Source organism: Callorhinus ursinus, unplaced genomic scaffold (genome assembly GCF_003265705.2).
Source record: "Callorhinus ursinus isolate GAN/ISIS: 27379988/994484 unplaced genomic scaffold, GSC_fseal_2.0 scaffold2, whole genome shotgun sequence".
NCBI classification, from domain to species: Eukaryota; Metazoa; Chordata; class Mammalia; order Carnivora; family Otariidae; genus Callorhinus; species Callorhinus ursinus.
In genome coordinates, this window is record NW_027397064.1 from 79,498,748 (window position 1) to 79,524,378 (window position 25,631).

General features: G+C 37.6%; 1 protein-coding gene across 8 annotated transcripts in view; it reads left to right on the forward strand.

Annotated features, from left to right (window-relative positions):
- ORC4 (origin recognition complex subunit 4) overlaps positions 1-25,631 on the forward strand; it is a 96,340-nt gene that overhangs the window by 64,433 nt on the left and 6,276 nt on the right. For all 8 annotated transcript variants that reach the window (XM_025856276.2, XM_073884281.1, XM_025856256.2 and 5 more), the window contains 2 exons: positions 14,262-14,435; positions 21,389-21,475. In XM_025856276.2, the coding sequence (XP_025712061.1) occupies positions 14,262-14,435; positions 21,389-21,475 (261 nt within the window). The remainder of the gene's footprint in view (positions 1-14,261; positions 14,436-21,388; positions 21,476-25,631) is intronic.

A 25,631-nucleotide genomic window follows, 5' to 3' on the forward strand; every position in this document is an offset into this window, starting at 1 on the left:
ATCTGATATGTCATTTGCAAGTATCTTCTCCCATTCTGTCAGTTGTCTTGGTTTTGTTGACTGTTTCCTTTGCTGTGCAAGAGCTTTTTATTTTGATGAAGTCCCAATTGTTCATTTTTGTCTTGCTTCCGTTGCCTTTGGCAATGTTTCTAGGAAGAATTTGCTGCGGCTGAGGTCGAAGAGGTTGCCGCCTGTGTTCTCCTCTAGGATTTTGATGGATTCCTGTCTCACACTGAGGTCTTTAATCCATTTTGAGTCTATTTTTGTGTGTGGTGTAAGGAAATGTTCCAGTTTCAGTCTTCGGCATGTATCTGTCCATTTTCCCAACACCATTTGTGAAGAAACTTTTTTCCATTGGACATTCTTTCCTGCTTTGTCGAAGATGAGTTGAGGGTCCATTTCTGGGCTCTCTGTTCTGTTCCATTGATCTGTGTGTCTGTTTTTTTGCCAGTACCATACTGTCTTGATGATTACAGCTTTGTAATACGGCTTGAAGTCCTGAATTGTGATGCTACCAGCTTTGCTTTTTCAACATTCCTCTGGCTATTCGGGGTCTTTTCTGGTCCCATACAAATTTTAGGATTATTTGTTCCATTTCTTAGAAAAAACTGGATGGTATTTTGATAGGGATTGCATTAAATGTGTAGATTGCTCTAGGTAGCATTGACATCTTCACAATATTTCTTCTTGCAATCCACGAGCATAGAACGTTTTTCCATTTCTTTATGTCTCTCTCAGTTTCTTTCATGAGTATTTTATAGTTTTCTGAGTACAGCTTCTTTGCCTCTTTGATTAGATTTATTCCTAAGTATCTTATGGTTTTGGGTGCAATTGTAAATGGGATCGACTCCTAAATTTCTCTTCTGTCTTATTGTTCGTGTATAGAAATGCAACTGATTTCTGTGCTTGATGTTATATCCTGCCACTTTACTGAATTCCTGCATGAGTTCTAGCAGTTTTGGGGTGGAGTCTTTTGGGTTTTCCACATAAAGTATCGTATCATCTGCAAGGAGTGAGAATTTGACTTCTTCTTTGCCTATTCGGGTGCCTTTTATTTCTTTTTGTTGTCTAACTGCTGTGGTTAGGACTTCTAGTACTATGTTGAAGAGCAGTGGTGATAGTGGACATCCCTGCTGTGTTCCTTTCCTTAGGGGAAAAGCTCTTAGTTTTTGTCCATTAAGAATGATATTTGCTATGGGTTTTTCATAGATGGCTTTTTATGATATTGAGGTGTGTACCCTCTGTCCCTACACTCTGAAGAGTTTAATCAAGAAAGAATGCTCTACTTTGTCAAATGCTTCTTCTGCATCTGTTGAGAGGATAATATGGTTCCTGTTCTTTCTTTTATTAATGTATCACATTGATTTGAGGATGTTGAACCAACCTTGCAGCCCAGCAATAAATCCTGCTTGGTCATGGTGAATAATTCTTTTAATGTACTGTTGGATCCTGTTGACTAGTATTTTGGTGTGAATTTTTGCATTCATTTTCATTGGGGATATTGGTCTGTAATTCTCCTTTTTGTTGGGGTCTTTGTCTGATTTTGGGATCAAGGTAATGCTAGCCTCATAAAATGAGTTTGGAAGTTTTCCTTCCATTTCTATTTTTTGGAACAGTTTCAGAAAAATAGGTATTAATTCTTCTTTAAATGTTTGGTAGAATTCCCCTTGGAAGCGGTCTGTCCCTGAGCTCTTTTTCGGAGAATTTTGATTACTGCTTCAATTTCCTTAGTGGTTATGGGTCTGTTCAGGTTTTCTGTTTCTTCCTGTTTCAGTTTTGGTGGTTTATACATCTCTAGGAATGCATCCATTTCTTCTGGATTATCTTAATTTGCTGCCATATAGTTGCTCATAATATGTTCTTATAATTGTTGTGTTGGCTGTGATCTCTCCTCTTTCATTCATGATTTTATTTGTTTGGGTCTTTCTCTTGTCTTTTTGATAAGTCTGGCCAGGGGTTTATCAATCTTATTAATTCTTTCAAAGAACAAGCTCCTTGTTTTGTTGATCTGTTTCTACTGTTCTTTTGGTTTCTATTTCATTGATTTCTGCTCTGATCTTTATTATTGCTCTTCTCCTGCTATGTTTTGGCTTTATTTGCTGTTCTTTCTCCAGCTCCTTTAAGTTTAGGGCTAGGTTGTGTATTTGAGACCTTTCTTGTTTCTTGAAGGACCGCCTTGCTTCATCCCAAAGATTTTGAACAGTAGTGTTTTCATTTTCATTTGTTTCCATGAATTTTTTTAATTCTTCTTTAATTTCCTGGTTGACCCATTCATTCTCTAGTAGGATGCTCTTTAGACTCCGTTACTTCTGACTTTCCTTTTGTGATTGAGTTCTAGTTTCAAAGCATTGTGGTCCAAAAATATGCAGGGACTGATCCCAGTCTTTTGGTGCCGGTTGAGACCTGATTCGTGACCTAGGATGTGATCAATTCTGGAAAATGTTCCATGGGCACTAGAGAAGAATGTGTTTTCTGTTGCTTTGGGATGGAATGTTCTTAATATATCTGTGAAGTCCATTTGTTCCAGTGTGTCATTTAAAGCTTTATTTCCTTGTTGATCTTTTGCTTAGATAATCTGTCGATTTCAGTAAGGGGGATGAAAAAGTCCTCCACTATTATTGTATTGTTGTCAATGTGTTTCTTTGATTTTGTTATTAATTGCCTTATATAATTGGGTGCTCCCATGTTAGGGGCATAGATATTTACAAGTGTTAGATCTTCTTTTTGGATAAACCCTTTAAGTGGGATACAGTATCCTTCCTCATCTCTTATTACAGTCTTTGGTTTAAAATCTAATTTGTCAGGGGCGCCTGGGTGGCTCAATTGTTAAGTGTCTGCCTTAGGCTCAGGTCATGGTCCCAGGGTCCTGGGGTTCAAGCCCCACATCGGGCTCCCTGCTCGTGCAGGAAGCCTGCTTCTCTCCCACTCCCCCTGCTTGTGTACCGTCTTGCACTGTGTCTCTCTGTCAAATAAGTAAGATCTTTAATAATAATGAAATAAAATCTAATTTGTCTCATATAAGGATTGCCACCCCAGCTTTCTTTTGATGTCCATTAACATGGTAAATGGTTTTCCACCCCCTCACTTTCAATCTGGAGGTGTCTTTGGGTCTAAAATGAGTCTCTTCCAGGCAGCATATTGAAGGGTCTTGTTTTTTTATCCAATCTGATACCCTTTGTCTTTCGATTGGGGCATTTAGTCCATTTACATTCAGGGTAACTATTGAAAGATATGAATTTAGTGCCATTTTATTGCCTGTAAGGTGACTATATATTGTCTCTGTTCCTTTCTGGTCTATGTTACTTTTAGGCTCTCTCTTTGCTTAGAGGACCCCTTTCAATATTTCTTGTAGGGCTGGTTTCGTCTTTGCAAATTCTTTTAGTTTTTGTTTGTCCTGGAAGCTTTTTATCTCTCCCTCTACTTTCAATGACAGCCTAGCTGGATATAGTATTCTTGGCTGCATATTGTACTCGTGCATGCTAGTCCTTTCTGGCCTGCCAGGTCTTGTGGCTAGGTCTGCTGTCAGTCTAATATTTCTACCATTGTAGGTTACAGACACCTTGTCCCCAGCTGCTTTCGGGATTTTCTATTTTTCTCTGAGACTTGTAAGTTTTACTATTAGATATTGAGATGTTGACCTATTTTTATTGATTTTGAGGGGGTTCTCTGTGTGCCTCCTGGATTTTGATGCCTGTTTCCTTCCCCACATTAGGGAAGTTCTCTACTATAATTTGCTCCAGTATTACCTTCTGCCCCACTCTCTCTTTCTTCTTCTTCTGGAATCCCACTCATTCTAATACTGTTTCGTCTTGTGGTATCACTTATCTCTCAAATTCTGCTGTTGTGATCCAGTAGTTGTTTATCTCTTTTTCTCAGCTTCTTTATTCTCCATCATTTGATCTTCTATATCACTAATTCTCTCTTCTGCCTCAGTTATCCTACCAGTTAGAGCTTCCATTTTTAATTGCACCTCATTAATAGCCTTTTTGATTTTGAATTGGTTAGATTTTAGTTCTTTTATTTCTCCAGAAAGGGTTTCTCTAATAACTTCCATGCTTTTTACAAGCCCAGCTAGTATCTTTAAAATCATCATTCTGAACTCTAGTTCCGACAGCTTACTAATGTCCATATTGATTAGGTCCCTGGCAGTCGGTACTGCCTCTTGTTCTTTTTTTTTGAGGTGAGTTTTTCCGTCTTGCCATTTTGTGCAGAGGAGAATAGATGTATGATAGAACAAAATGTTAACAGGGTAACAATGACCCCCCAAAAATATACACTAAACAAATCAGAAGAGACCCAAACCCGGGGGGAAAAGAAATGGAAAAAAAGGGGGGGTGGGGGAAATGTGATCAAGTTGGTGTATAGATCAGATCCACACACTAGATTTTGGGCGTATTTTGGTCTGTTAAAAGAAACTTCCTCCCAAAATTTTGAAGAAAGAAAAATGTGTGTGTACAAAAAGAAGGGTAAATACAATGAAGGGATGGAATATGACCATAAAGATGAAAAGTATAAAAGATTTTATAAAAGGAATTGATAAGTTGTTTGAAAAAAGAAAAATTTTTTAAAAATTAAAAAAAAGAAAAAGGGAAGGAATGTCATCAGGCAGGAGACTAGAACAAAGCCATACACTAGAGATTTTGGGTATATTTTGGTCTGTTAGAAGAAATTGTATCCCAAAATTTTAAAGGGAGAACAGCTTATGTATATAGAAAAAGTAAGGTTAACTACGGTGAAGGGATAGAATTTGATGAAAATTAAAGGTTTTTAAAAAAGGGATTGATAAGATGGTTGAAAAAGGGTAAAAGAAAAATGTGAAAACAATAGAAAATAAAAAAATCATTTTAAAATTTAGCTTTGAACGACTAAAGAATCATGGGGGAAAAAGCCCTGAATTCTATGTTCTGTATTCCCCTAGTACTGGAGCTCTGCTTTTCTCATTGATTGGTAAACTTGGTCTTGGCTGGCTGTTCTTGCTGATCTTCTGGGGGAGGTGCCTGTTGCAGTGATTCTCAAATGTCTTTGCCCGAGGCGGAATTGCCCCGCCCTTGCCAGGGGCAGGCTGAATAATCTGCTCCGGTTTGCTGTCGGTAGCTTTTGTTCCCTGTAAGCTTTCTGTACAGCTCTGGAGGACGAGGGTGAAAATGGTGGCTTCCCAATCTCTGCCCAGGAGGAGCCAAGAGTTCAGCACCCCAATCCTCAGTGAGGCCACAGAGAAAAGCAGTCAGTCACTCCTGTCTTCCGGGTCTCTGGCCACCTCCGTGCTCACCCGGCCTGTGACCCAGCGCCTCTATCTCTGGCACATGACCCCGTTTGGAGTCTCCAAACCCAGCAGATTCCTGCACTGTGCTCCCACGCCGCTCCTCCTGGGGCTGGAAGGGGTCTCTCCCCAGATCTGATGCTTGTCGGGTCCCTGCTGAAGGAGTAGTGGCCCAGCTGTGCCGCGGATCATGGTTAATTGTAGCCCTGAGCTGAGAGTCCACTCCTAGTCTCCGTCTCCGCAGCCGGCCTCCCTGCTCCGATACCTGGGAGCTCTGCTGTGCTCAGACACCCCCAGTCCTTCTGTGACCCTGAGGGTCCTGAGACCACACTGTCCCAACGAGGGTTTCACCCCCAGCTTAGTCACTGGAGTGACGTCCCTCGGCGGAGACGACTTCTGAAAGTTGTTATTTTCTGCTCCGCTGCTCTATTACTTGCTGGTAGCCGGCTGGTGGAGGCTCCCTCCCCCTCCCCATGTCTTTCTTCCTGAACATCGCCTCGGATTCACTTCTCCGCATGGTCTACCTTCCAGAAAGTGGTCGCTTTTCTGTTCAGAGAGTTGCTCCTCTTCTTTCCTTCTTTTTTTTCCCTTTCAATGGTCATTTTTATATATATATTTTTAATTTTATTATGTTATCTTAGTCACCATACAATACATCATTAGTTTTTGATGTGGTCATCCACGATCCATTGTTTTCATATAACACCCAGTGCTCCATGCAGTCCGTGCCCTCCTTAATACCCATCACCAGGCTAACCAATTCCCCCTTCCCCCTCCCCTCTAAAACCCTGTTTGTTTCTCAGAGTCCATAGTCTCTCATGGTTCATTTCTCCCTCCGATTCCCCCCCTTCATTTTTCCCTTCCTTCTCCTAATGTCCTCCATGCTATTCCTTATGTTCCACAAATAAGTGAAACCATGTGGTAATTGACTTTCTCTTCTTGACTTATTTCACTTAGCATGATCTCCTCCAGTCCCATCCATGTTGATGTAAAAGTTGGGTATTCATCCTTTCTGATGGCTGAGTAATATTCCATTGTATATATGGACCACATCTTCTTTATCCATTCATCTGTTGAAGGCATCTTGGCTCTTTCCCCAGTTTGGCTATTGCAGACATTGCTGCTGTGAACATTAGGGTGCATATGGCCCTTCTTTTCACTACATCTGTGTCTTTGGGGTAAATACCCAGTAGTGCAATTGCTGGGTCATAGGGTAGCTCTGTTTTTAAATTTTTGAGGAACCTCCACACTGTTTTCCAAAGTGGCTGTACCAACTTGCATTCCCACCAACAGTGTAAGAGGCTCCCCCTTTCTCCACAACCTCTCCAACATTTGATATTTCTATCCCTGTCCATTTTTGCCATTCTGACTGGTGTAAGGTGGTATCTCAATGTGGTTTTGATTTGAATTTCCCTGATGGCTAATGATGATGAACATTTTTTCATGTGTCTGTTAGCCATTTGTATGTCTTCTTCAGAGAAGTGTCTTTTCATATCTTCTGCCCACTTTTTGACTTGATTATTTGATTTTTGGGTGTTGAGTTTGAGAAGTTCTTTATAGATCTTGGATACCAGCCCTTTATCTGTAGTTTCATTTGCAAATATCTTTTCCCATTCTGTGGGTTGCCTCTTTGTTTTGTTGACTGTTTCCTTTGCTGTGCAGAAGCTTTTTATCTTGATGAAGTCCCAAAAGTTCATTTTTGCTTTTGTTTCACTAGATTTTGGAGATGTATCTTGAAAGAAGTTGCTGTGGGCAATGTCTAAGAGGTGACTGCCTATGTTCTTCTCTAGGATTTTGATGGATTCCTGTCTCACATTGAGGTCTTTCATCCACTTTGAGTTTATCTTTGTGAATGGTGTTTGAGAATGGTCGAGTTTCATTCTTTTGCATGTGGCTGTCCAGTTTTCCCAGCACCATGTATTGAAGAGACTGTCTTTTTTCCATTGCATGTTTTCTCCTGCTTTGCCAAAGATTATTTGACCATAGAGTTGAGGGTCTATATCTGGGTTTCTATTCTGTTCCATTGGTCTGTATATCTGTTTTTGTGCCAGTACCATGGTGTCTTGGTGATCACAGCTTTGTAATATAGCTTAAAATTGGGCAACGTGATGCCCCCAGCTTTGTTTTTCTTTTTCAACATTTCCTTGGTGATTCGGGGTCTTTTCTGATTCCATACAAATTTTAGGATTGTTTGTTCCAGTACTTTGAAAAATGTCATTGGAATTTTGATCGGGATGGCATTGAAGGTATAGATTGCTCTGCGTAGTATAGACATTTTAACAATGTTTATTCTTCTCATTCCATCTTTTTGTGTCATCTTCAATTTCTTTCATGAGTGTTATGTAGTTCCTAGAGTATAGATCCTTTACCTCTTTGGTTAGGTTTATTCTGAGGTATCTTATGGTTTTTGGTTGTATTGTAAATGGAATCATTTCTCTAATTTCTCTTTCTACAGTTGCGTTGTTAGTGTATAAGAAAGCAACGGATTTCTGTGCATTGATTTTGTATCCTGCCACATTACTGAATTGCTGTATGAGTTCTAGTAATTTGGGGGTGGAGTCTTTTGGGTTTTCCACATAAAGTATCATGTTGTCTGTGAAAAGAGAGTTTGACTTCTTCTTTGCCAGTTTGAATACCTTTTATTTCTTTTCGTTGTCTGATTGCAGTTGCTGGGACTTCTAGTACTATGTTGAACAATAGTGGAGAGAGTGGGCATCCTTGACATGTTCCTGATCTTAAGGGAAAGGCTCCTAGCTTTTCCCCATTGAGGATGATATTTGCTGTTGGTTTTTCATAGATGGATTTTATGAACTTGAGGAATGTTCCCCTCTATCCCTATACTTTGAAGAGTTTTAATCAGGAAAGTATGTTATAGTTTGTCAAGTGCTTTCTCTGCATCAATTGAGAGGACTATGTGGTTCTTCTCCCTCCTCTTATTAATGTGTTCTATCACATTGATTGATTTGTGAATGTTGAACCACCCTTGCATCCGGGGATAAATCCCACTTGGTCGTGGTGGATGATCCTTTTAATGTATTGTTGTATCCTATTGGCTAAGATTTTGTTGAGGATTTTGGAATCCATATTCATCAGGGATATGGGTCTGAAATTCTCCTTTTTGATAGGGTCTTTGCCTGGTTTGGGGATTAAGGTACTGCTGGCCTCATAGAATGAGTTTGGATGTTTCCCTTCTGTTTCTATTTTTTGAAACAGCTTCAGTAGAATAGGTATTATTTCTTCTTCAAATGTTTGGTAGAATTCCCCAGGGAATCCATCAGGCCCTAGACTCTTGTTTTTTGGGAGGTTTTTGATCACTGCTTCAATCTCGTTACTGGTTATTGGCCTATTCAGGTTGTCAGTTTCTTCCTGTTTCAGTCTTGGCAGCTTATAGGTTTCCAGGAAGGCCTCCATTTCATCCAGATTGCTCAGTTTATTGGCATATAGTTGTTGATAATTTCTAATAATTTTTTCTGTTTTCTTGGTGTTAGTTATGATCTCTCCCCTTTCATTCATAATTTTATTAATTTGGGTCCTTTCTCTTTTCTTTTAGATAAGTCTGGCCAGTGGTTTATCGATCTTACTTATTCTTTCAAAGAACCAACTTCTAGTTTCGTTGATTTGATCTACTGTGTTTCTGGTTTCTAATTCATGATCTCTGCTTTAATTTTAATTATTTCTCTTCTGATGTGTGGCTTAGACATCGTTTGTTCTTTAAGGTGTAGAGTTAGTTGCTGAATTCGGGATTTTTCTATTTTTTTGAGTGAGGCTTGAATGGCTATGTATTTCCCCCTTAGGACCGCCTTTGCAGTATCCCACAGGTTTTGGACCGATGTGTTTTCGTTCTCATTGATTTCCATGAGTAGTTTAAGTTCTTCTTTGATTTCCTGGTTGACCTCAACATTCTTGAGCAGAGTGGTCTTTAGCTTCCAAGTATTTGAATTTCTGCCAAATTTTTTCTTGTGATTGAGTCCCACTTTTAAAGCATTGTGGTCTGAGAATATGCAGGGAATAATCTCAGTCTTTTGGTATCGGTTGAGACCTGATTTGTGACCCAGTATGTGGTCTATTCTGGATAAAGTTCCACGTGCGCCCGAGAAGAATGAGTATTCTGTTGTTTTAGGGTGGAATGTTCTGTAAATATCTATGAGGTCCCTCTGGTCCAATGTATCATTCAAAGCTCTTGTTTCTTGTTGATTTTCTGCCTAGATGATCTTTCCATTGCTGAGAGTGGGGTATTGAGGTCTCCTACAATTACCATATTGTTATCAATATGACTCTTTATTTTGGTTAACAGTTGGCTTATGTAGATGGCTGCTCCCATGTTGGGTCATAGATACTTATAATTGTTAGATCTTCTTGTTGGATAGACCTTTTAAGAATGATATAGTGTCCTTCTGTGTCTCTAATTACAGACTTTAGTTTAAAATCTAATTTGTCTGATATAAGAATTGGTACCCCAGCTTTCTTTTGAGGTCCGCTGGCATGGAAGATGGATCTCCATCCCTTCACTTTCAGTCTGGATGTGTCTTTTGGTTCAAAATGAGTCTCTTGTAGACAGCATATGGATGGGTCCTGTCTTTTTATCCAGTCTGCAACCTTGTGCTGTTTTATGGGAGCATTTAGGCCATTCACATTGAGAGTGATTATTGAAAGATATGAATTAATTATCATCATATTGCCTGTGAAGGCGTTGTTTTTATAGATTGTTCCTGTAAATTTCTGTTGTATATCACTCTTGGGGTCTTTCTCCTTTTATAGAACCCCCCTTAATATTTCTTGCAGGGCCGGCTTAGTGGTCACATATTCTTTCAGTTTCTGCCAGTCGTGGAAGCTCTGCATCTCTCCATCCATTCTAAGTGAAAGCCTTGCTGGATAAAGTATTCTTGGCTGCATGTTCTTCTCATTTAGTACCCTGAATATGTCTTGACAGGCCTTTCTTGCTTGCCAGGTCTCTGTGGATAGGTCTGACGTTATTCTGATGTTCCTCCCTCTGTACGTAAGTAATCTCTTCCCCCTAACTGCCCTTAAGATCGTTTCCTTGGTTCTAAGATTGGCAAGTTTTACTATTTCATGCTGGGGCGTTGGCCTGTTTTCCTTGATCTTGGGAGGGGTCCTCTCTGCCTCTAGGACAGGAATGTTTGTTTAATTCCCCAGATTAGGAAAGTTCTCAGCTACGATTTGCTCAAATAAATTTTCTAGACCTCTCTCTCTCTCTCCACTACCTCTGGGATTCCAATTATTCTGACATTGGAACGCTTCATGGTGTCATTTATTTCTCTGATTCTATTTTCATGGATTCTGAGTTGTTTTTTCCTGGCCTCCTCTTTTCCCTTTTTATCTATTATATTGTCTTCCAGGTCACTTATTCTTTCTTCTGCCTCACTTACCCTAGCTGTTACATTATCTAGATTGGATTGGAGCTCATTGATAGCATTTTTAAGTTCTGCCAATTCAGCTTTCATTTCTGCCCTTAAAGACTCTGTGTTGCCATTAATTGATTTCTCCATTCTAGCCATTGTCTTCACAATTGTTAGCCTGAATTCCATCTCCAACATCTTGCTTATATCTGCATCCATTTGTAAATCTGCAGCATAAGTCATAATCTCTGAGTCTTTTCTATTTTGGGGGCTCCTCCTCCTAGTCATTCTGTTGATGGGTGTTTGAGCAAATGTATAGTGTCCAAATTATTGACTAGAACCCAAGCAAGAGGCACCTGTTTTCTTGGGACCTTAGGGTTGCTGGCCTCTTGTTTTCCCAGCCTGTCTTCAGGAGGTGCCTGCCTTGCTGTTACTCAGGCAACCCTGTTTGGGCGGAGTTGCCCTGCCCCCCTGTGGCGGGGGATGGGCTCAACGGGTATCAGTTTTTGGGGCTTTTGTTCTCTGGCGGCTTTCCCTGGCGGCTTTCCGCCTCTTTTCCGCGAGTCAGAGCAGAAGAGACCGTTTCCAAACCTCTGCCTCAAAGCAGAGAGACCACAGTCGGTTCTTCAGTGAGCTCTCCAGGCCACACCGTCTCCGTTTCTGTGTGTGGTGCTATAAACTGCAGCGTTCTGGGTTCTCAGGACTGCGCCCCTCTACCCGGCCCCCAGTCATGCCTCCAGCTCGGAGCCCGTCTCTGCCCTTTGTGCTTCTAAAACCGCCCACCGCTCACAGTTCGCAGGCGCAACCCCGCTGCTCCGGGTTTCCGCCCCGGGGCCTGCCCTAACGTACTTTCCCTGCCACTACAGGTCTGCGAGTCTGTGCCCGTCCCCAGTGCGCGAGGCTGTCGCTCACCGGCAGTGTAGGATCCCCACGGCCAGGCACCCTCCCACTGCCGTTTATCCTTCGATATCTGCCCACAGAATCACAGCTCCCCGCTTCCTACCTCAAAATCAACCGCCTGTTATATATATTCTGTTTGTAGAGATCCAGATCTTCTTACATCTCAGGCTGGTTTCGTGGGTGCTCAGAGTGGTCTGGTAGATATCCAGCTCAATTCCAGGGACCAGTTGAAATAGGGTCCCCCTACTCCTCCACCGTCTTTCCTTCCAAAAATATTCTTTTCTTCAATCTTCTGTTGAGTTTGTAGCTGTTCAGAATGGTTTGATCCCTATCTAGCTGAATTCCTGGGACCAGATGAAATTTAGGTCTTCCTACTCCTTTGCCATCTTGCTCCACCTGTCCGCATTTATCCCACTTTTCAACTCAGATTGAAGAAAATAAAACATTTATCACACATGCTCATAAACTAATGCCTCCCTCCCTCCAGTGGAATCACTGAATAAAAAAAAATGTGAAGTCAGATTATACTAGTATAATATCTACATTAGCAAGTAAAGAGAAAATTAATTGTACCACTGTTTTATTAAAATTAATAGTTTCTACTTTTATATTTAAGATTCTTTTTTTTGAAAATGCTAGAATTGAGTAAAAATGATAGTATTCCATCTTTGTAAGTATTTATCTCCAGAAATGGAAGGGATTACTTCTATCAAGCTGTCACAGTAGATAGTGGCTTTTTTGCTTCTTGGGGGTGATTTTAGAATGATTTTAACCATAGTTTCAATGTCACTATCACATTACTTTATGAAGACTCTCTACATGTTGAACCTTATATACTTCAGATGGCTACATAGGCCTTTTTTTGTTCATATTCTTTTACATCATAAACTTTCTTACTAAATTCAGGTAAAACTGGTATTTAAGAGTCATCTCTTCTCATACTGTGCCTGCCATGCGTCTGTTGTTTTCATTCTTCTTCCTATTTCATTCTTGGCAGGTTTCTGGTTATACCCATTTACTTTTGTTCCTTTCCTACAGCTGTTTCCTTCTTAGAAAAGTGAAATGCTTTACTGAGTCCTCTTTCAACAGTCTTCCTTCCAGTGTTGTTTTCCTGTGGAGTGTTTATCTCTGTCCTCTTTCCCCAGTGCTTTAGAGTATATGATATATGCCTTCATAATAAGTCTCCCTCATAGAACCTCTGTCTGGTTCTTCACATATCTTTATTCCTCTTTGTCAAAAGCAGCATTCGTACCACAAGAGTTCAGGAAACATCTTCCTTCTTGCTAAAAAAAAAAAAATCTTTCTTTTGGTAGAAGTAATAGTGGCAGATGTTACTGACCCATTGAAGGACCAGATAAAGAATCAGCTGCTCTTTAGCAGTGTTATCATAGGCCTTTAAAAATTCTCTATGTATAATTCTCCCAACTGTACTGTTCAAGTCTGTCATATATCTGTGTTTATAGGGGAAAAGCAAAAGGTTAGATGGATTAGTGACTTTACTAGCAAACAGTCTCTTCTCTGTGGAAGTGGTTCTTTTTTTTTACTATTCTTTTTATTCCCACATTGCCAACTTCAGTCATTACTGTCCACCACTAAAATATCTTTTACTTCCACCTTTCTTTCCATTCCCAAGTTCAAGCTCTTAATTATTGCTGGCATAGAGTGTTGTTTGCACTACCTTTCAGCCACCTACCTACATGGATGATCTAGAACTGCTCATTAATAGAAAATTTATAATATTGCTATCTCTGAACATAACTTCATTCTCTTTTAATTGTGCTTGCACTGTATTTTTCTTTGACCTATAAAAACATTCCAGGTTTTTCATTCACTTTCTCCCTACTAACCCCAATTTATTAATCTTTCCTGTCTTTTCCAGAGTAACCATGATCCCATTTTGATCACTTGTATTCTTTCCTCTATATGATTGGTTTCTTAACCTAGCTATTATGAAAATCATCTGGGTAGATTTAAAAATCCATAGTTTAGGTCCTCACAGCTTTTTTTTTTAAGTTCTTTTATAGAAAAATGACAATAAACTTGATTCCTAACTTCTGAAGGAAAAATAGCAGAAATGCAAGTAGTTTCTAAAATATCACTGTAAAAAAGCCAGAAGACAGAGTAATTTACCACTGTCATGCTGTTTTCCTGCAAGTTTCCTCTCCTGTAGTTTGTTCCTTCATTTCACCATGGCTTCAGCTTGAATTTATAGGTAGTTTAGTGAACTGAATTTTTCTCCATTACATATGCTACTTCTTGAGTCGTTATTACATAAAACAATGAAGATGTTTAAATTTTCAGGAATGTAATAAGTCTTACTACATTTTGCTGTTTTTCTGAATTCTTCACATATCATTATTTCTCTTTGTCAATGTATGAAATGCCTTATTGAAATTCTTGGTGTTATTGTGGCAGAGAGCTATTCAATAATAGTTAGAATTTTTTTGCAATTATTGTTGGTCTTGGAATGTTAAAGATTAACTGAGAATAGCTTAGTAGGAAAAAGGCATGACATCACCAGGCCTACACATTCTTAGAAGGGGATTATTAAAAGTGGCTTGCATAACTGTAAGGATATCAAGGGAATGATTTGAGTTTTTGGAGGCTTGCATAAAATGCTTAAGTGTGTTTTATAGGGTAAGCATTGTTAATTAATAGTGGTAGTTCAAATATGTATACCTCTAATATTGGTATTTTTTTTTTTTTAAACATGCATCTTACATGGATTTTTGTTTGTTTTTAAGGATATTTTGGAACTCTTAGAAAAAAGAGTGAAGTCACGATTTTCTCACCGGCAGATACATTTAATGAATTCATTTGGTTTTCCACAGTATCTTAAAATATTTAAAGAACAATTATCTCTACCTGCAGAATTTCCAGACAAGATCTTCACTGAGAAGTGGAATGAGAATATTCAGGTAACTTGGAACAGAGGCAATAATCTTTATTTTTGTGCCTTGCTATACCATTGAAAGCTTATAAAAACCTACAAATTTAAACAACTTTGTAAATTAGCACAAAGTTTCTAATGTTACTATAGCATAAAACTGCATTAATACAAATTATACACTTTTTTGTGTTATTTTCTTTTAAAAGAATTTGAAATGTCATATCCTAAATTTTTTCTCTCAAAAGAACTTTAATGAGATTTTTGTTTTATTTCGATCTGGCTTATATTTTAGGTTATTCTGTTAATATTTACAGTATTATAAAAATATTATTTTCATTATTTACAAGTTTAGCAGTACTTTAGCTCGGTGGTTCATACCTAACTATCCAGTTTGGATTTTTTCCTCTGCCAATTCTCATACAGTTTCAGCTTTTATCTCATTGGGTCTTTTAAGTCAAACCAGGCTTGGCACCTCTGGTTGTATTTTCTAAATTGGTGAATCTCATCTTGTAGTCTCTGGAGCCTTCAGGGTCTTTTACCTAGTCACACTTGCATGTTGATTTAAAGGTTTACTAAACCTTGTGGACTCTGTAAATTTATCTGTGCTTAAATTGAATAGCGTAACATATATAGGCTATTGTCATACCAACTCAGCATACTAGCATCAGTTTATCTTATGCTGTCAAGAATTTTCAGTTGGCAGGGAGAAGGGAGAGAGTATATGTGTGGGAATGTGTTTAATAACACAATTGAAAACAGTGTTGCTGAATAAATCGCACATGGTAGAATCTTTCAGAAATATGGGTCTTCTGAAAGTAGAAAATAATTTAAACTCCTTGGTTTTGAAAGAATTGGGAAAAACTGGTCTATGATATTAAATACTGATGAGGATGATTAGATCTTTGGATAATTAAAGTTGCAAAGTCTATATTCACTGGCTCTAAGAATATTGTTTTATGTCAAAGCAATAATTATTAATTTTTTGTAGTTTCAAGTTTTTATTTAAATTCTAATTAGTTAATATAGAAAGTAATATTAATTTTAGGTGTCGTATCCAGCAGTTCATCACTAACATACAACTCACAGTGGTCATCACAAATGCCTTCCTTAATATCCACTACCCATTTAACCCAACCCCTTCCTACCTCCCCTCCAGCAACCCTTTTTGTTCTCTATAGTTAAGAGTCTGGAGGCACCTGGGTGCTTCAGTTGGTTAAGTGTCCAACTCTTGGTTTTGGCGTAGGTCATGATCTTGCAGTCATGAGATCGATTCCTGCATCAGGCTCTGTGCTCAGCACAGAGTCTGCTTTGTATTCTCTCTGCCTCTCCTCCCTCCCACTCACTCTCTCTCTCTCTTTCTCAAATAAATAAAATCTTAAAAAAAAAAAAAAGTCTTTCCTGGTTTGCCTCTCTTTTTTTTACCCCATGTTCATCTGTTTCATTTAAATTCCACTTAAGTGAAATAGTATGGTATTTGTCTTTCTCTGACTGCCTTATTTCGCTTAGCATAATACTCTCTAGTTCCATCCACATCGGTGCAAATGGCAGTATTTCATTCTTTTTTATGGCTAATTAATATTTTGTTGTATATACATACCATGACTTCTTTATCCATTTATCTATTGATGGACATTTGGGCTCTTTCCGTTATTTGGCTGTTGTTAATAATGCTATACAAAAATAAATTCAAAATGGATAAACGACCTCTAACTGTGAGACAGGAAATCATCAGAATCCTAGAGAACACGGGCAGCAACCTCTTTGACCTGGCCATAGCAACTTCTTACTAGATACATTTCCTGAGGCAAGGGAAACAAAAGCAAAAATGAACTATTGGGACTTCATCAAGATAAAAAGCTTTGGGCGCCTGGGTGGCTCAGTTGGTTAAGCGACTGCCTTCAGCTCAGGTCATGATCCTGGAGTCCCGGGATCTAGTCCCACATTGGGCTCCCTGCTCAGCAGGGAGTCTGCTTCTCCCTCTGACCCGCCCCCCTCTCATGCTCTCTATCTCATTCGCTCTCTGAAATAAAAAATCTTTAAAAAAAATTGGTTAAGATAAAAATCTTCTGCGCAGCAAGGGGAACACTCAACAAAACTAAAAGGCAGCCTTCAGAATGGGAGAAGATATTTGCAAATGACATATCTGATAAAGGGTTAGTATCCAAAATATATTAAGAACTTATCAAACTCAACACCCAAGAAACAATCCAGTTAAAAAATGGACAGAAGACAGGAATAGACATTTTTCCAAAGAAGACATACAGATGGCTAATGGACACATGAAAAGATGCTCAACATCACTTATCATCAGGGAAATACAAATCACAACAACGAGATACCATATCACACCTGTCAGAATGGCTAAAATTAACACAGGAAACAACAGATGTTGGTGAGGATGTGGAGAAAGGGGAACCCTCCTACAGTATTGGTGGGAATTGAAACTGGTACAGCCACTGTGGAAAACAGTATGGAGGTTACTCACAAAGTTAAAAATAGAACTACCCTACGATCCAGCAATTGTACTTGGAGGTATTTACCCAAAGGATATACAAATACTGATTGGAAAAGCAGTCATGATTTTAATCTTAAATATCAATACCAAATTAAAAGTGAGAACTTTGCATTTATTTTGTTCTTAAACAATTTTTTTATTTTTTCCCAGCTTTGTTGAGGTATAATTGACAAAATAAAAATTATATATGTTTCAGGTGTACAACTTGATGTTTTGATATACATGTACATCATGAAATACCATAATGAAGCTATTCAACTCATCCATCACCTCAGTAGTTACCGTTTTCTTTCTTGTTTTTCTCTTTTCTTTTGTGGGAAGAGGTGAGATCTCTTGTTTTTCTCTTTTTTCTTTTGTGGGAAGAGGTGAGAATACTTATGAGCTGTCTTCTGAGCAGATTTCAAGTGTACAACACTGTATTGTTAACCATAGTCACATTCTTACTGTTGTTAATATCCAAAATTTACTCATCTTACATAACTAAAACTTGATTCTTGTTTTGATTATAAAATATAGTCTGCTCATCTAAGCACTATTAATTTTGTCACTTTTCATTTTTTTAACTTAAAAGTTCACTGAACAAGGGAACACCTGGCTGGCTTAGTCAGAAGAGCATGCAACTCTTAATCTTGGGGTTGTGGTTTCAAGCCTCACATTGAGTATAGAGATTACTAAAAGTTCACTGATCAAAATTTTATCAGTGTATAAGAATACATGGTAAAACATACAAGTTTCCCTTATATCCATGCCCATTCTACTTCCTTATACTACACTACAGAGTAATTATTTGATTTATAGCATTTCAAACATATATACTGAAGTTGTTTTTACATAGAGTTCAAACATTGCATATTGTTCTGATTGACAATTTTGTATTATTTTTCGTAGTATAACTATACAGAATTGAATGGAAAAATGGTTATCTTTATCCTTAAAATTCAGATATTGTACTGTGATACAATTAGGTGTGGGTTTTTCCTTTTCCCCTTCTCCCCAGACTAATCCTCTCTGGGACTCAGACTTGTCAGCCCAGGGAAGTTTTTTTGATACTCCATCTTATTATAAGATTCTGTTCTTTAAGAACCCTTTATATTTGGTACTCCCACATTGTCCCTTTCCTTACCTGGTCTGGAGTGGAATGAGCTCTGCATCTTTGGCCTCTGAATCCACTTTTCAGTGCCTTACAGACTTTTACCTTCTACAGTTCCTGAACTGATTTATCCTTGTTACAACAGTATTTTTTTCTGACTGCTTTAGAGATTCAAATACAGTCTTTCATAGTATTTAAATGTCTTTGCTTTGCCAGGACTCTTATTTCTGTCCCTGCTCCCTTTCTTTTCCTAAGATGACTACATAGCCCAGGTTGTACAGTGCTGGCACCCATCTTTTTGTCCTTCACAGAATATTGCATTCTGTGCATCCAAGTGGGTATATGAAGGAATTAGATGAAAGGGATTACTGGTGAAGCATAATTCTGGATGACTTGGAAAATGGTAACCATGTAGCAGGAGGGTGGCTAACCCTTAGGTTTTTGGTCCTTTTTTGCTGATCCTGTATCACTGAATTTAGGGGGCAGATGGTAGAAATGAATGTGAGCACTATCCTTTTGTTTTTTGGGTTTGTTTGTTTCTTTCTTTGTTTTACAGTCTTGCAGTTCTTTTATAATGTAGAAGTAATACCACTGGAGTTTGTGTCTTAGTTCTAGTATTTTGTTCCCTTTATCCTCATCCTCATTTGCCACTTCCCTTTGGTATGCTAATGGATGTGCTTCACTTGGAATATATGTCAGCACCATGGCCAGAAGCCTTGCCCAGGAAAGTGGGGGTTGCATTGAGGGAGCTATCCTTTCTCTCAGTACTGACTACCTAGCAAGTTTTTCTGATCCCAGGTTTAAAAACACAAACAAACAAAAAACAATGGTGTAGATAACAGGTCGCCTCCTATGGAATCTTAACCCGAGAAGTATCCAGGATATGGTTGAACCTGGACATCCTGTCTAACTTGAATGTTTTAGCCATACCCCAAATGAGCCAAGTAAGTTAAGCAGAGTAAACACCATCTCAGCATGGCAGTATAAGGAGAAATCCCTGAATGAAAGAGCATTTTAAAGGATCGTAACTAATTCTCCTCAAAGGAAATTCTCCCAAAGTACTATAGCTAAGTTCAAGGAACATTTACCTACTGTCATAACCTTCCCTTTAGTTAACAGAAGGTGAGAAGATTCAGCAGGAACTGACTAGGAGATTTAGTACATATACTGCTGCCACTGAGTTAGCCCTGGAGCATCATGAGTTCTGAGGTACCAGTGAAACTCTGTTACATTGTGCTTAGAATCTGCCTGTGAAGAGGGCACCAGCCAAGCAAACTATACAATTAGTACAATAAGAACTGGCTTCTGCAACTGCTACTCATGTGTTCATCAGTGAAAAGTTAATGTTTCAGCTTCCTTGAATAACAGGGGAGGTCTGCTTTGTTTCTGGGAATTTCCCATGTTCCTATAAGGGGTGATGTCAGTCAATGATTCTCTGTCTTAGTTCCCTTGCATCATTTCCTGAGCCAGCTAGAAGGGAGCTTTCAATACAGAGAAGTAAGAAATTCATTAATGTTTCAAAACCCAAGATCTAATATCTTCAATGACTGTCATAGTTAAATATAAAAGACATCCAAAGAGTTGGTTTTTTTTTTATAATAGCCTTATATCTCCAAGAAGTTTATAGTGTTGGAATCAAGGTGAAAGTGTATTAAGAGATTCTTTTTAATGGCTCACATACAGTTCTAGACTTCTTCTTAAAGCATATTAAGTAATTATGGAAGCAAGAAGGTGATAGCTTTCAGAAATATGGGGAGTTGGATTCAGACTTCTAAAAATATAAGTTAACCCTTTGAAGCATCGTGTAGAAGAAAAGCAATTAACTAACTGTTCTTAAAAATTTGAATTCTTTTATCTGAAATTTTTTTCTTATTTATCAATATTTTTGTTTCAGGTGATTTTTTTATAGTTTTAGTTTTAACAGGACTACAGTTAATTCCCAGAAGTTTTTTATGTGTATTTCTTTGCTTTATTATTTTGTGTTCATTTTGTGTACTCTCAATAGTAACAGCAAGCAAACTGTTAAAGTCAAAGAGAATACTGAAAATAATGACAAGGGAATGGGGACTATAACTAGGATAATGTATTTACTGAGAGCATAAAACTTTATTCCATTGTACTGAACTTATTCTTGAATCTGGATCTTCTTACAGTAGAAGTATGGGATATAACAGTTCTACCTCTAGAAAATAAGGTTTCCTGGGTTTTTGGTTTGTTTTAAAAAAAAGAATCCTTATTCCTTACAGATGATTTTTGAAAATTTATGTCAATCTTGCCCAGGCTGTTTTTGGCTCTGCCAGCTTTGAGTTTACTCTCCTTACATCTAATTTTTTCTTTAATGCCAAATGTACCTTACTTTTCATTAATTCTAATTCACTGCAGTCACAATTGCTTTTTCAAAGGACCTTATTGATCTCCACATTTCCAAAGTGATTAGTTTCTTCTCAAAATATATTTTAGTTTAATTATACTAAGTAATTTACATTGCTGATCACTACTTCCTTCTTAAAGTTTTCTTCCCTTGGTTTAATTGCTCTCTCTTGGATTCTCTTCCAGTCTTCAGTATCTATCTTAGTCTCTTTGCTCTTTTTCCATTTAGTTCTTAAATATTGATAACCAAGTTTCACTTCTTGACCACATTTCACTCTTCGTTCATCCTGGGATGTTCTGTCCCCAAAATATCTCTGATTTTTGTCTTCCCTCTCTCAAGCCCTTGCTTCTCCACACATCACCAGTTGACTCTCCATCAGACCATGTCTTCTATAAATGTCTTAATTCTGTATTCACACTATTAATTCAGACCTTTTTTGTCTCTTATATGGACAATTGCAATAGCCCACAATTAGGTTTTTCTGTCCTTGCCTTTCCATGAAATCACTTTGCCAATAACTGAAACTCAGGGTTACATGACTACTCATTTTCTGTCAGTATGCCACGATCTTCCTTCATTGCTCATGCTGTTCCCTATAACTGGAATACTCTTTCTTTTTACCTTATTGACTCATATAGTTTAAGCATTCTTTGTATTGCTTTACCTTGTGTTCCCCGATATGGTAGCTCTTACTCTCTGCTGTGTTTTGTGCTGAATTTTGATCATCCCACTGGTATGACTGTATAGTTTCCCTTTTTAGATCAGAAAGTTTGGGGTAGCAGGTATTATGTTTTGTTTTTGTGTATTTTAATTAACATAAAGGGATAAGAAAATAGACTGGAAATTTCATTTTGATTTTTGTATTCTACAGAATAAAACCAACACCTATTTAATAATGAATAAATATCAGAGTTAATGAGGTACACCAACTAGTGAGGCACATTGTAGTTTTTAAACTGCCTTGTTCCTTATCTGTTTTGATTTTTTTTTTTTTTCTCTCTCTAGTGTCTCACAGAAGATAGAAGTGTGCGGGAAGTACTTCAAAAGCATTTCAATGTCAGCAAAAACCTGCGGTCATTACACATGCTATTGGTTTGTATTCATTTTATTTCACCAGGTAATTGTATTTTGATGGGAATTCATTAAACTTATAGATAAATTTTGGGAGAATTAACATTACTACATCGAATCTTTCAATCAGGAATAAGGTACATTTCTCCTTTTATTTAGTTTTTCTTTGATTTGTTTAATCATCATTTTATAATTTTTACCACACAGATTTTGTGTATGTTTAAAGTGTATACCTAAGTATTTAATTTTCTTTGGATTTGATATTTTGTAAATACCATATTTAAATGATATCTTGTTTTTAATTATGTTTTCAACATGCTCATTGTTAGTATATAGAAATGCTTATTTCTAATGGTAAGTTTATGTCTAATGGTATAGTAAATGTCTGCAACTATTAAAATTTATGGCTGCTAGTAGTGTAAATATGTCTAGGTACTTTGGCAAATTAGATTTCTAGAGAAACTCATATGCACAAGAAGACATGTACAAGATTATTTGCAGCAGCCTTGTTAATAATTGCAAAAAAAGGGAAATGACAGATATCGATCAATAAGGGAAAGAGTAAGTTGTGAGTATACATGAAGGAATATAATACAATAGAAAAAATGAGTGAACTAGAAATGATACCTCAATATGATAAACTCTCAGAATACATGTTCAGTGAAGAGAAAGTTGTAGAAGTACAATATGGTATTTATATAAAATTTGGAAATTACTCTCTGTTGTCTAGGAATATATATGTACATAGTAGAAGTGTAACAGCATGGCTTTTTGTATGAAGAAGAGGAGAGAATCCAACCAGGGAAAGAAATAGATCCTGTAAGATTGTATTTTGTAAGCTGAGGAAGTAGTCGTAGATATCCAGTACATCATTATCTTGCCTTTTTAGGTAAGAAGTATTTTACAGTAAAAGGAAAGAGTAAGAGAAGGAGTTACTGTGTATCAGGTTCTCTCCCAGTAACGGAATGAAGGACGAGGATTTCCAAACTCTTCTGTTCAGTTCAGGACCCTGGGCCCTGGCTTACCTGGGAGATTTACACCTAGTATAAATATGTCTTCAGTTTTATGTGGTACTTAATTACACCTAAGAAATTATGCATTGTTTAGCTGGAAATCAAATTTAACCAAATATCATATATTTTCATCTGCTATCTCTGCTTACCCTATTTAATGACTAAATGAAAGTGTTACGAAAATTACACTTAAAGAACTCTTCAAATTGTTGGAAAGGCGACTAGCTACATGAATAGTTGTCTCTAGGTATAATTTTGGTTTTTAGTTTTTTTCTATTATGTACAGTTGAACATAAAGTAGGTAACTTCTATCACTTAACACTAACCTGAACTGGTTAATTGTTCAGTAACAATTAGTAAAAAAGCTTATACAGGTCACAGGTCTGCCTTTTTCGTTTGGTCTAGGGCTTTGAATAATAGTGTTTTTGTTTTATTAATTGAAGTACAGTTGACATACAATATATGTTAGTTTCAGTCATACCGGCATAGTGATTTGACATTTTTATACATTACAAAATGATCACCACGGTAAGTATAGTCACCATATGTCACCTTACAAAGTTATTTCAGTGTAATTGACTATATTCCCTGGTCTATACTTTACATTCCTGAGACGGGCTTATTTTATAACTGGAAGTTTGTATTTCTTGATCCCCTTCACCTATTTCACCCATCTCTTTACCCCTCTCCCCTCTGGCGACCATGAGTTTGTTCTGTGTTTACAAATTTGTTTTTGTTTTATTTTTAGATTCCACATGTAAGTAAAATTATACGGTATTTGTCATTTTCTGTCAGACTTATTTCACTTAGCATAATACCCTCTCGATCCATCCGTGTTGTCATGGATGGCAAGATTTTCTTTTTTTTATGGCTGAGTAATACTCCATTGTGTATGTATGTGTATATCATCATCTTTATCCATTCACCTGTTGATGGACAAGTAGATTGCTTCCAAATCTTGGCTGTTGTAAATTTTATGCTGTAATGAACATAAAGGTACAAATATCTTCTCGAGCTAGTGTTTTTGTTTTCTACGAGTAAATACCCAGAAATGGAATTGCTGGATTGTACAGTAGTTCCATGTTTAGCTTTTTGAGTAATCTCCATACTCTTTTCCATACTGGCTGTACCAATTTATATTCCCAAAAGAGCGGGAGGGTTCCTTTTTCTCCACATCCTCCATAACACTTGTGTTTACCTTTTTTGATACTAGCCATTCTGACAGGTGTGAGGTAATCTAATTATGATTTTGATTTGCCTTACCCTGATGATGAGTGATGTTGAACATTTTTTCATGTGTCTGTTGGCCATCTGTATGTCTTTGGAAGTGCCCGTTCAGCTCCTTGCCCATTTTTTAATCCAACTGTTTCAGGTTTTGATAATGAGTTCTCTGAGTTCTTTATATATTTTGGATATTAATCTCTTAATCAAATATATTTGCAAATATGGGAGAAGTCATTTGATTGACTTTTTGTTTTGTTGATGGTTCCCTTTACCGTGCAAAAGTATTTTAGTTTTTTGTTTTTTTTTAAGATTTTATTTATTTGCTAGAGGGAGAGAGGGAGCGAGAGTACAAGCAGGGGGAGCTGCAGGCAGAGGGAGAAGCAGACTCCCCACTGAGCAGGGAGCCCGATGCGGGACTTGATCCCAGGACCCTGGGATCATGACCTGAGCCGAAGGCAGGCGCTTAACTGAGCCACCCAGGCGTCCCAAAAGTATTTTAGTTTTATGTAGTCTCAGTTGTTTATTTTTTGTTGTCTTCATGTGTAGAGACAGGTACAAAAAAATATTGCTGAGACATATCCAAGAGTTTACTGACCAGTGTTTTGTTTTTGCTTAAAGAGTTTTATGGTTTCAGGCCTTAATGTAGGTCTTTAATCCATTTGGGGTTTGTTTTACTGTATGGGATAAGAAAGCGGTCCGGTGTCATTCTTCGGCATATAGCTGTCCAGTTTTCCCAACAGCATTTATTGAAGACTGTCTTTTCCCCATTATATGTTCTTGCCTTTTTTGTCATAGATTAATCGACCATAAATGTGTGACTTTATTTTTGGTTTCACCCTTCTATTCCACTGATCTGTGTGTCTGTTTCCATGCCATAACATACTGGTTTGATTGCTATAGCTTTGTAAGTATAGATAATCTGGGAATGTGCTACTTCCAGCTTCGTTCTTCTTTCTGAAGATCACTTTGGCTTTTCCAGGGTCCTTTGTGGTTTCATACAAATTTTAGGGTTATTTGTTCTAGTTCTGTGGAAAATGCTGCATTTAATTTATAGATTGCTTGCATAGAACAGACTTAAACAATGTTAGTTCTTCCAGTCCATAAGCATGGTATATTTTTCCATTTATTTGTGTCACCCTCAATTTCTTTAATCAGTGTGTTAATAGGTCTTAGAGGAAAGGTTTTTCGCTCATTGGTTGGTTAAATTTATTTCTAGGTATTTTATTCTTTCTGATGCAGTTGTAAATGGGATTGTTTTCTTAATTTCTTTCTGCTAGTTTATTAATATACAGAAACACAGCGGGTTTCTATATATTAATTTTGTGTCCTGCAACTTTACCTGAAGTATTTGTTAGTTCTAGTGATTTTTTTGGTGAAGTCTTTAGGATTTCCTATCCTAAGATTATGTCATCTGCAAATAGTGACAGTTTTACCTCTTCCTTAACCACTTTGGGTGCCTTTTATTTCTTGTCTGATTGCTGCAGTTAGGACTTCCAGTAGCATGCTGATTAAAAGGGTGAGAGTCTGCATCCTTGTCTTGTTCCTGATCTTTAAGGAAAAGTTTTCAGCTTTTATGATGTTGGCTTTGGGTTTTCATGTATGGACGGCCTTTATTGTATTGAGGTATGTTCCCTCTATATAACTTTGTTAAGTGCTTTTATCATGAGTGGATACTGAATTTTGCCAAGCTTTTCTGCATCTGTTGTGATGATTATATGATTTTTATGCTTCATTTTGTTAATGTGGTACATCATACTGATTGATTTGTGGATCTTGAACTATCGTTGCATCCCTGGAATAAATCCCGCTTGATCATGATGAATGATCCTTTTAATGTATTGTATTCAGTTTGATTGGGAATATTGGCCTATAATTTTCTGTTTTTGTAGTGGTTTTGGTATCAGGCTAATGCTGGCCTCATAGCCATTCCTTCCTCTTCA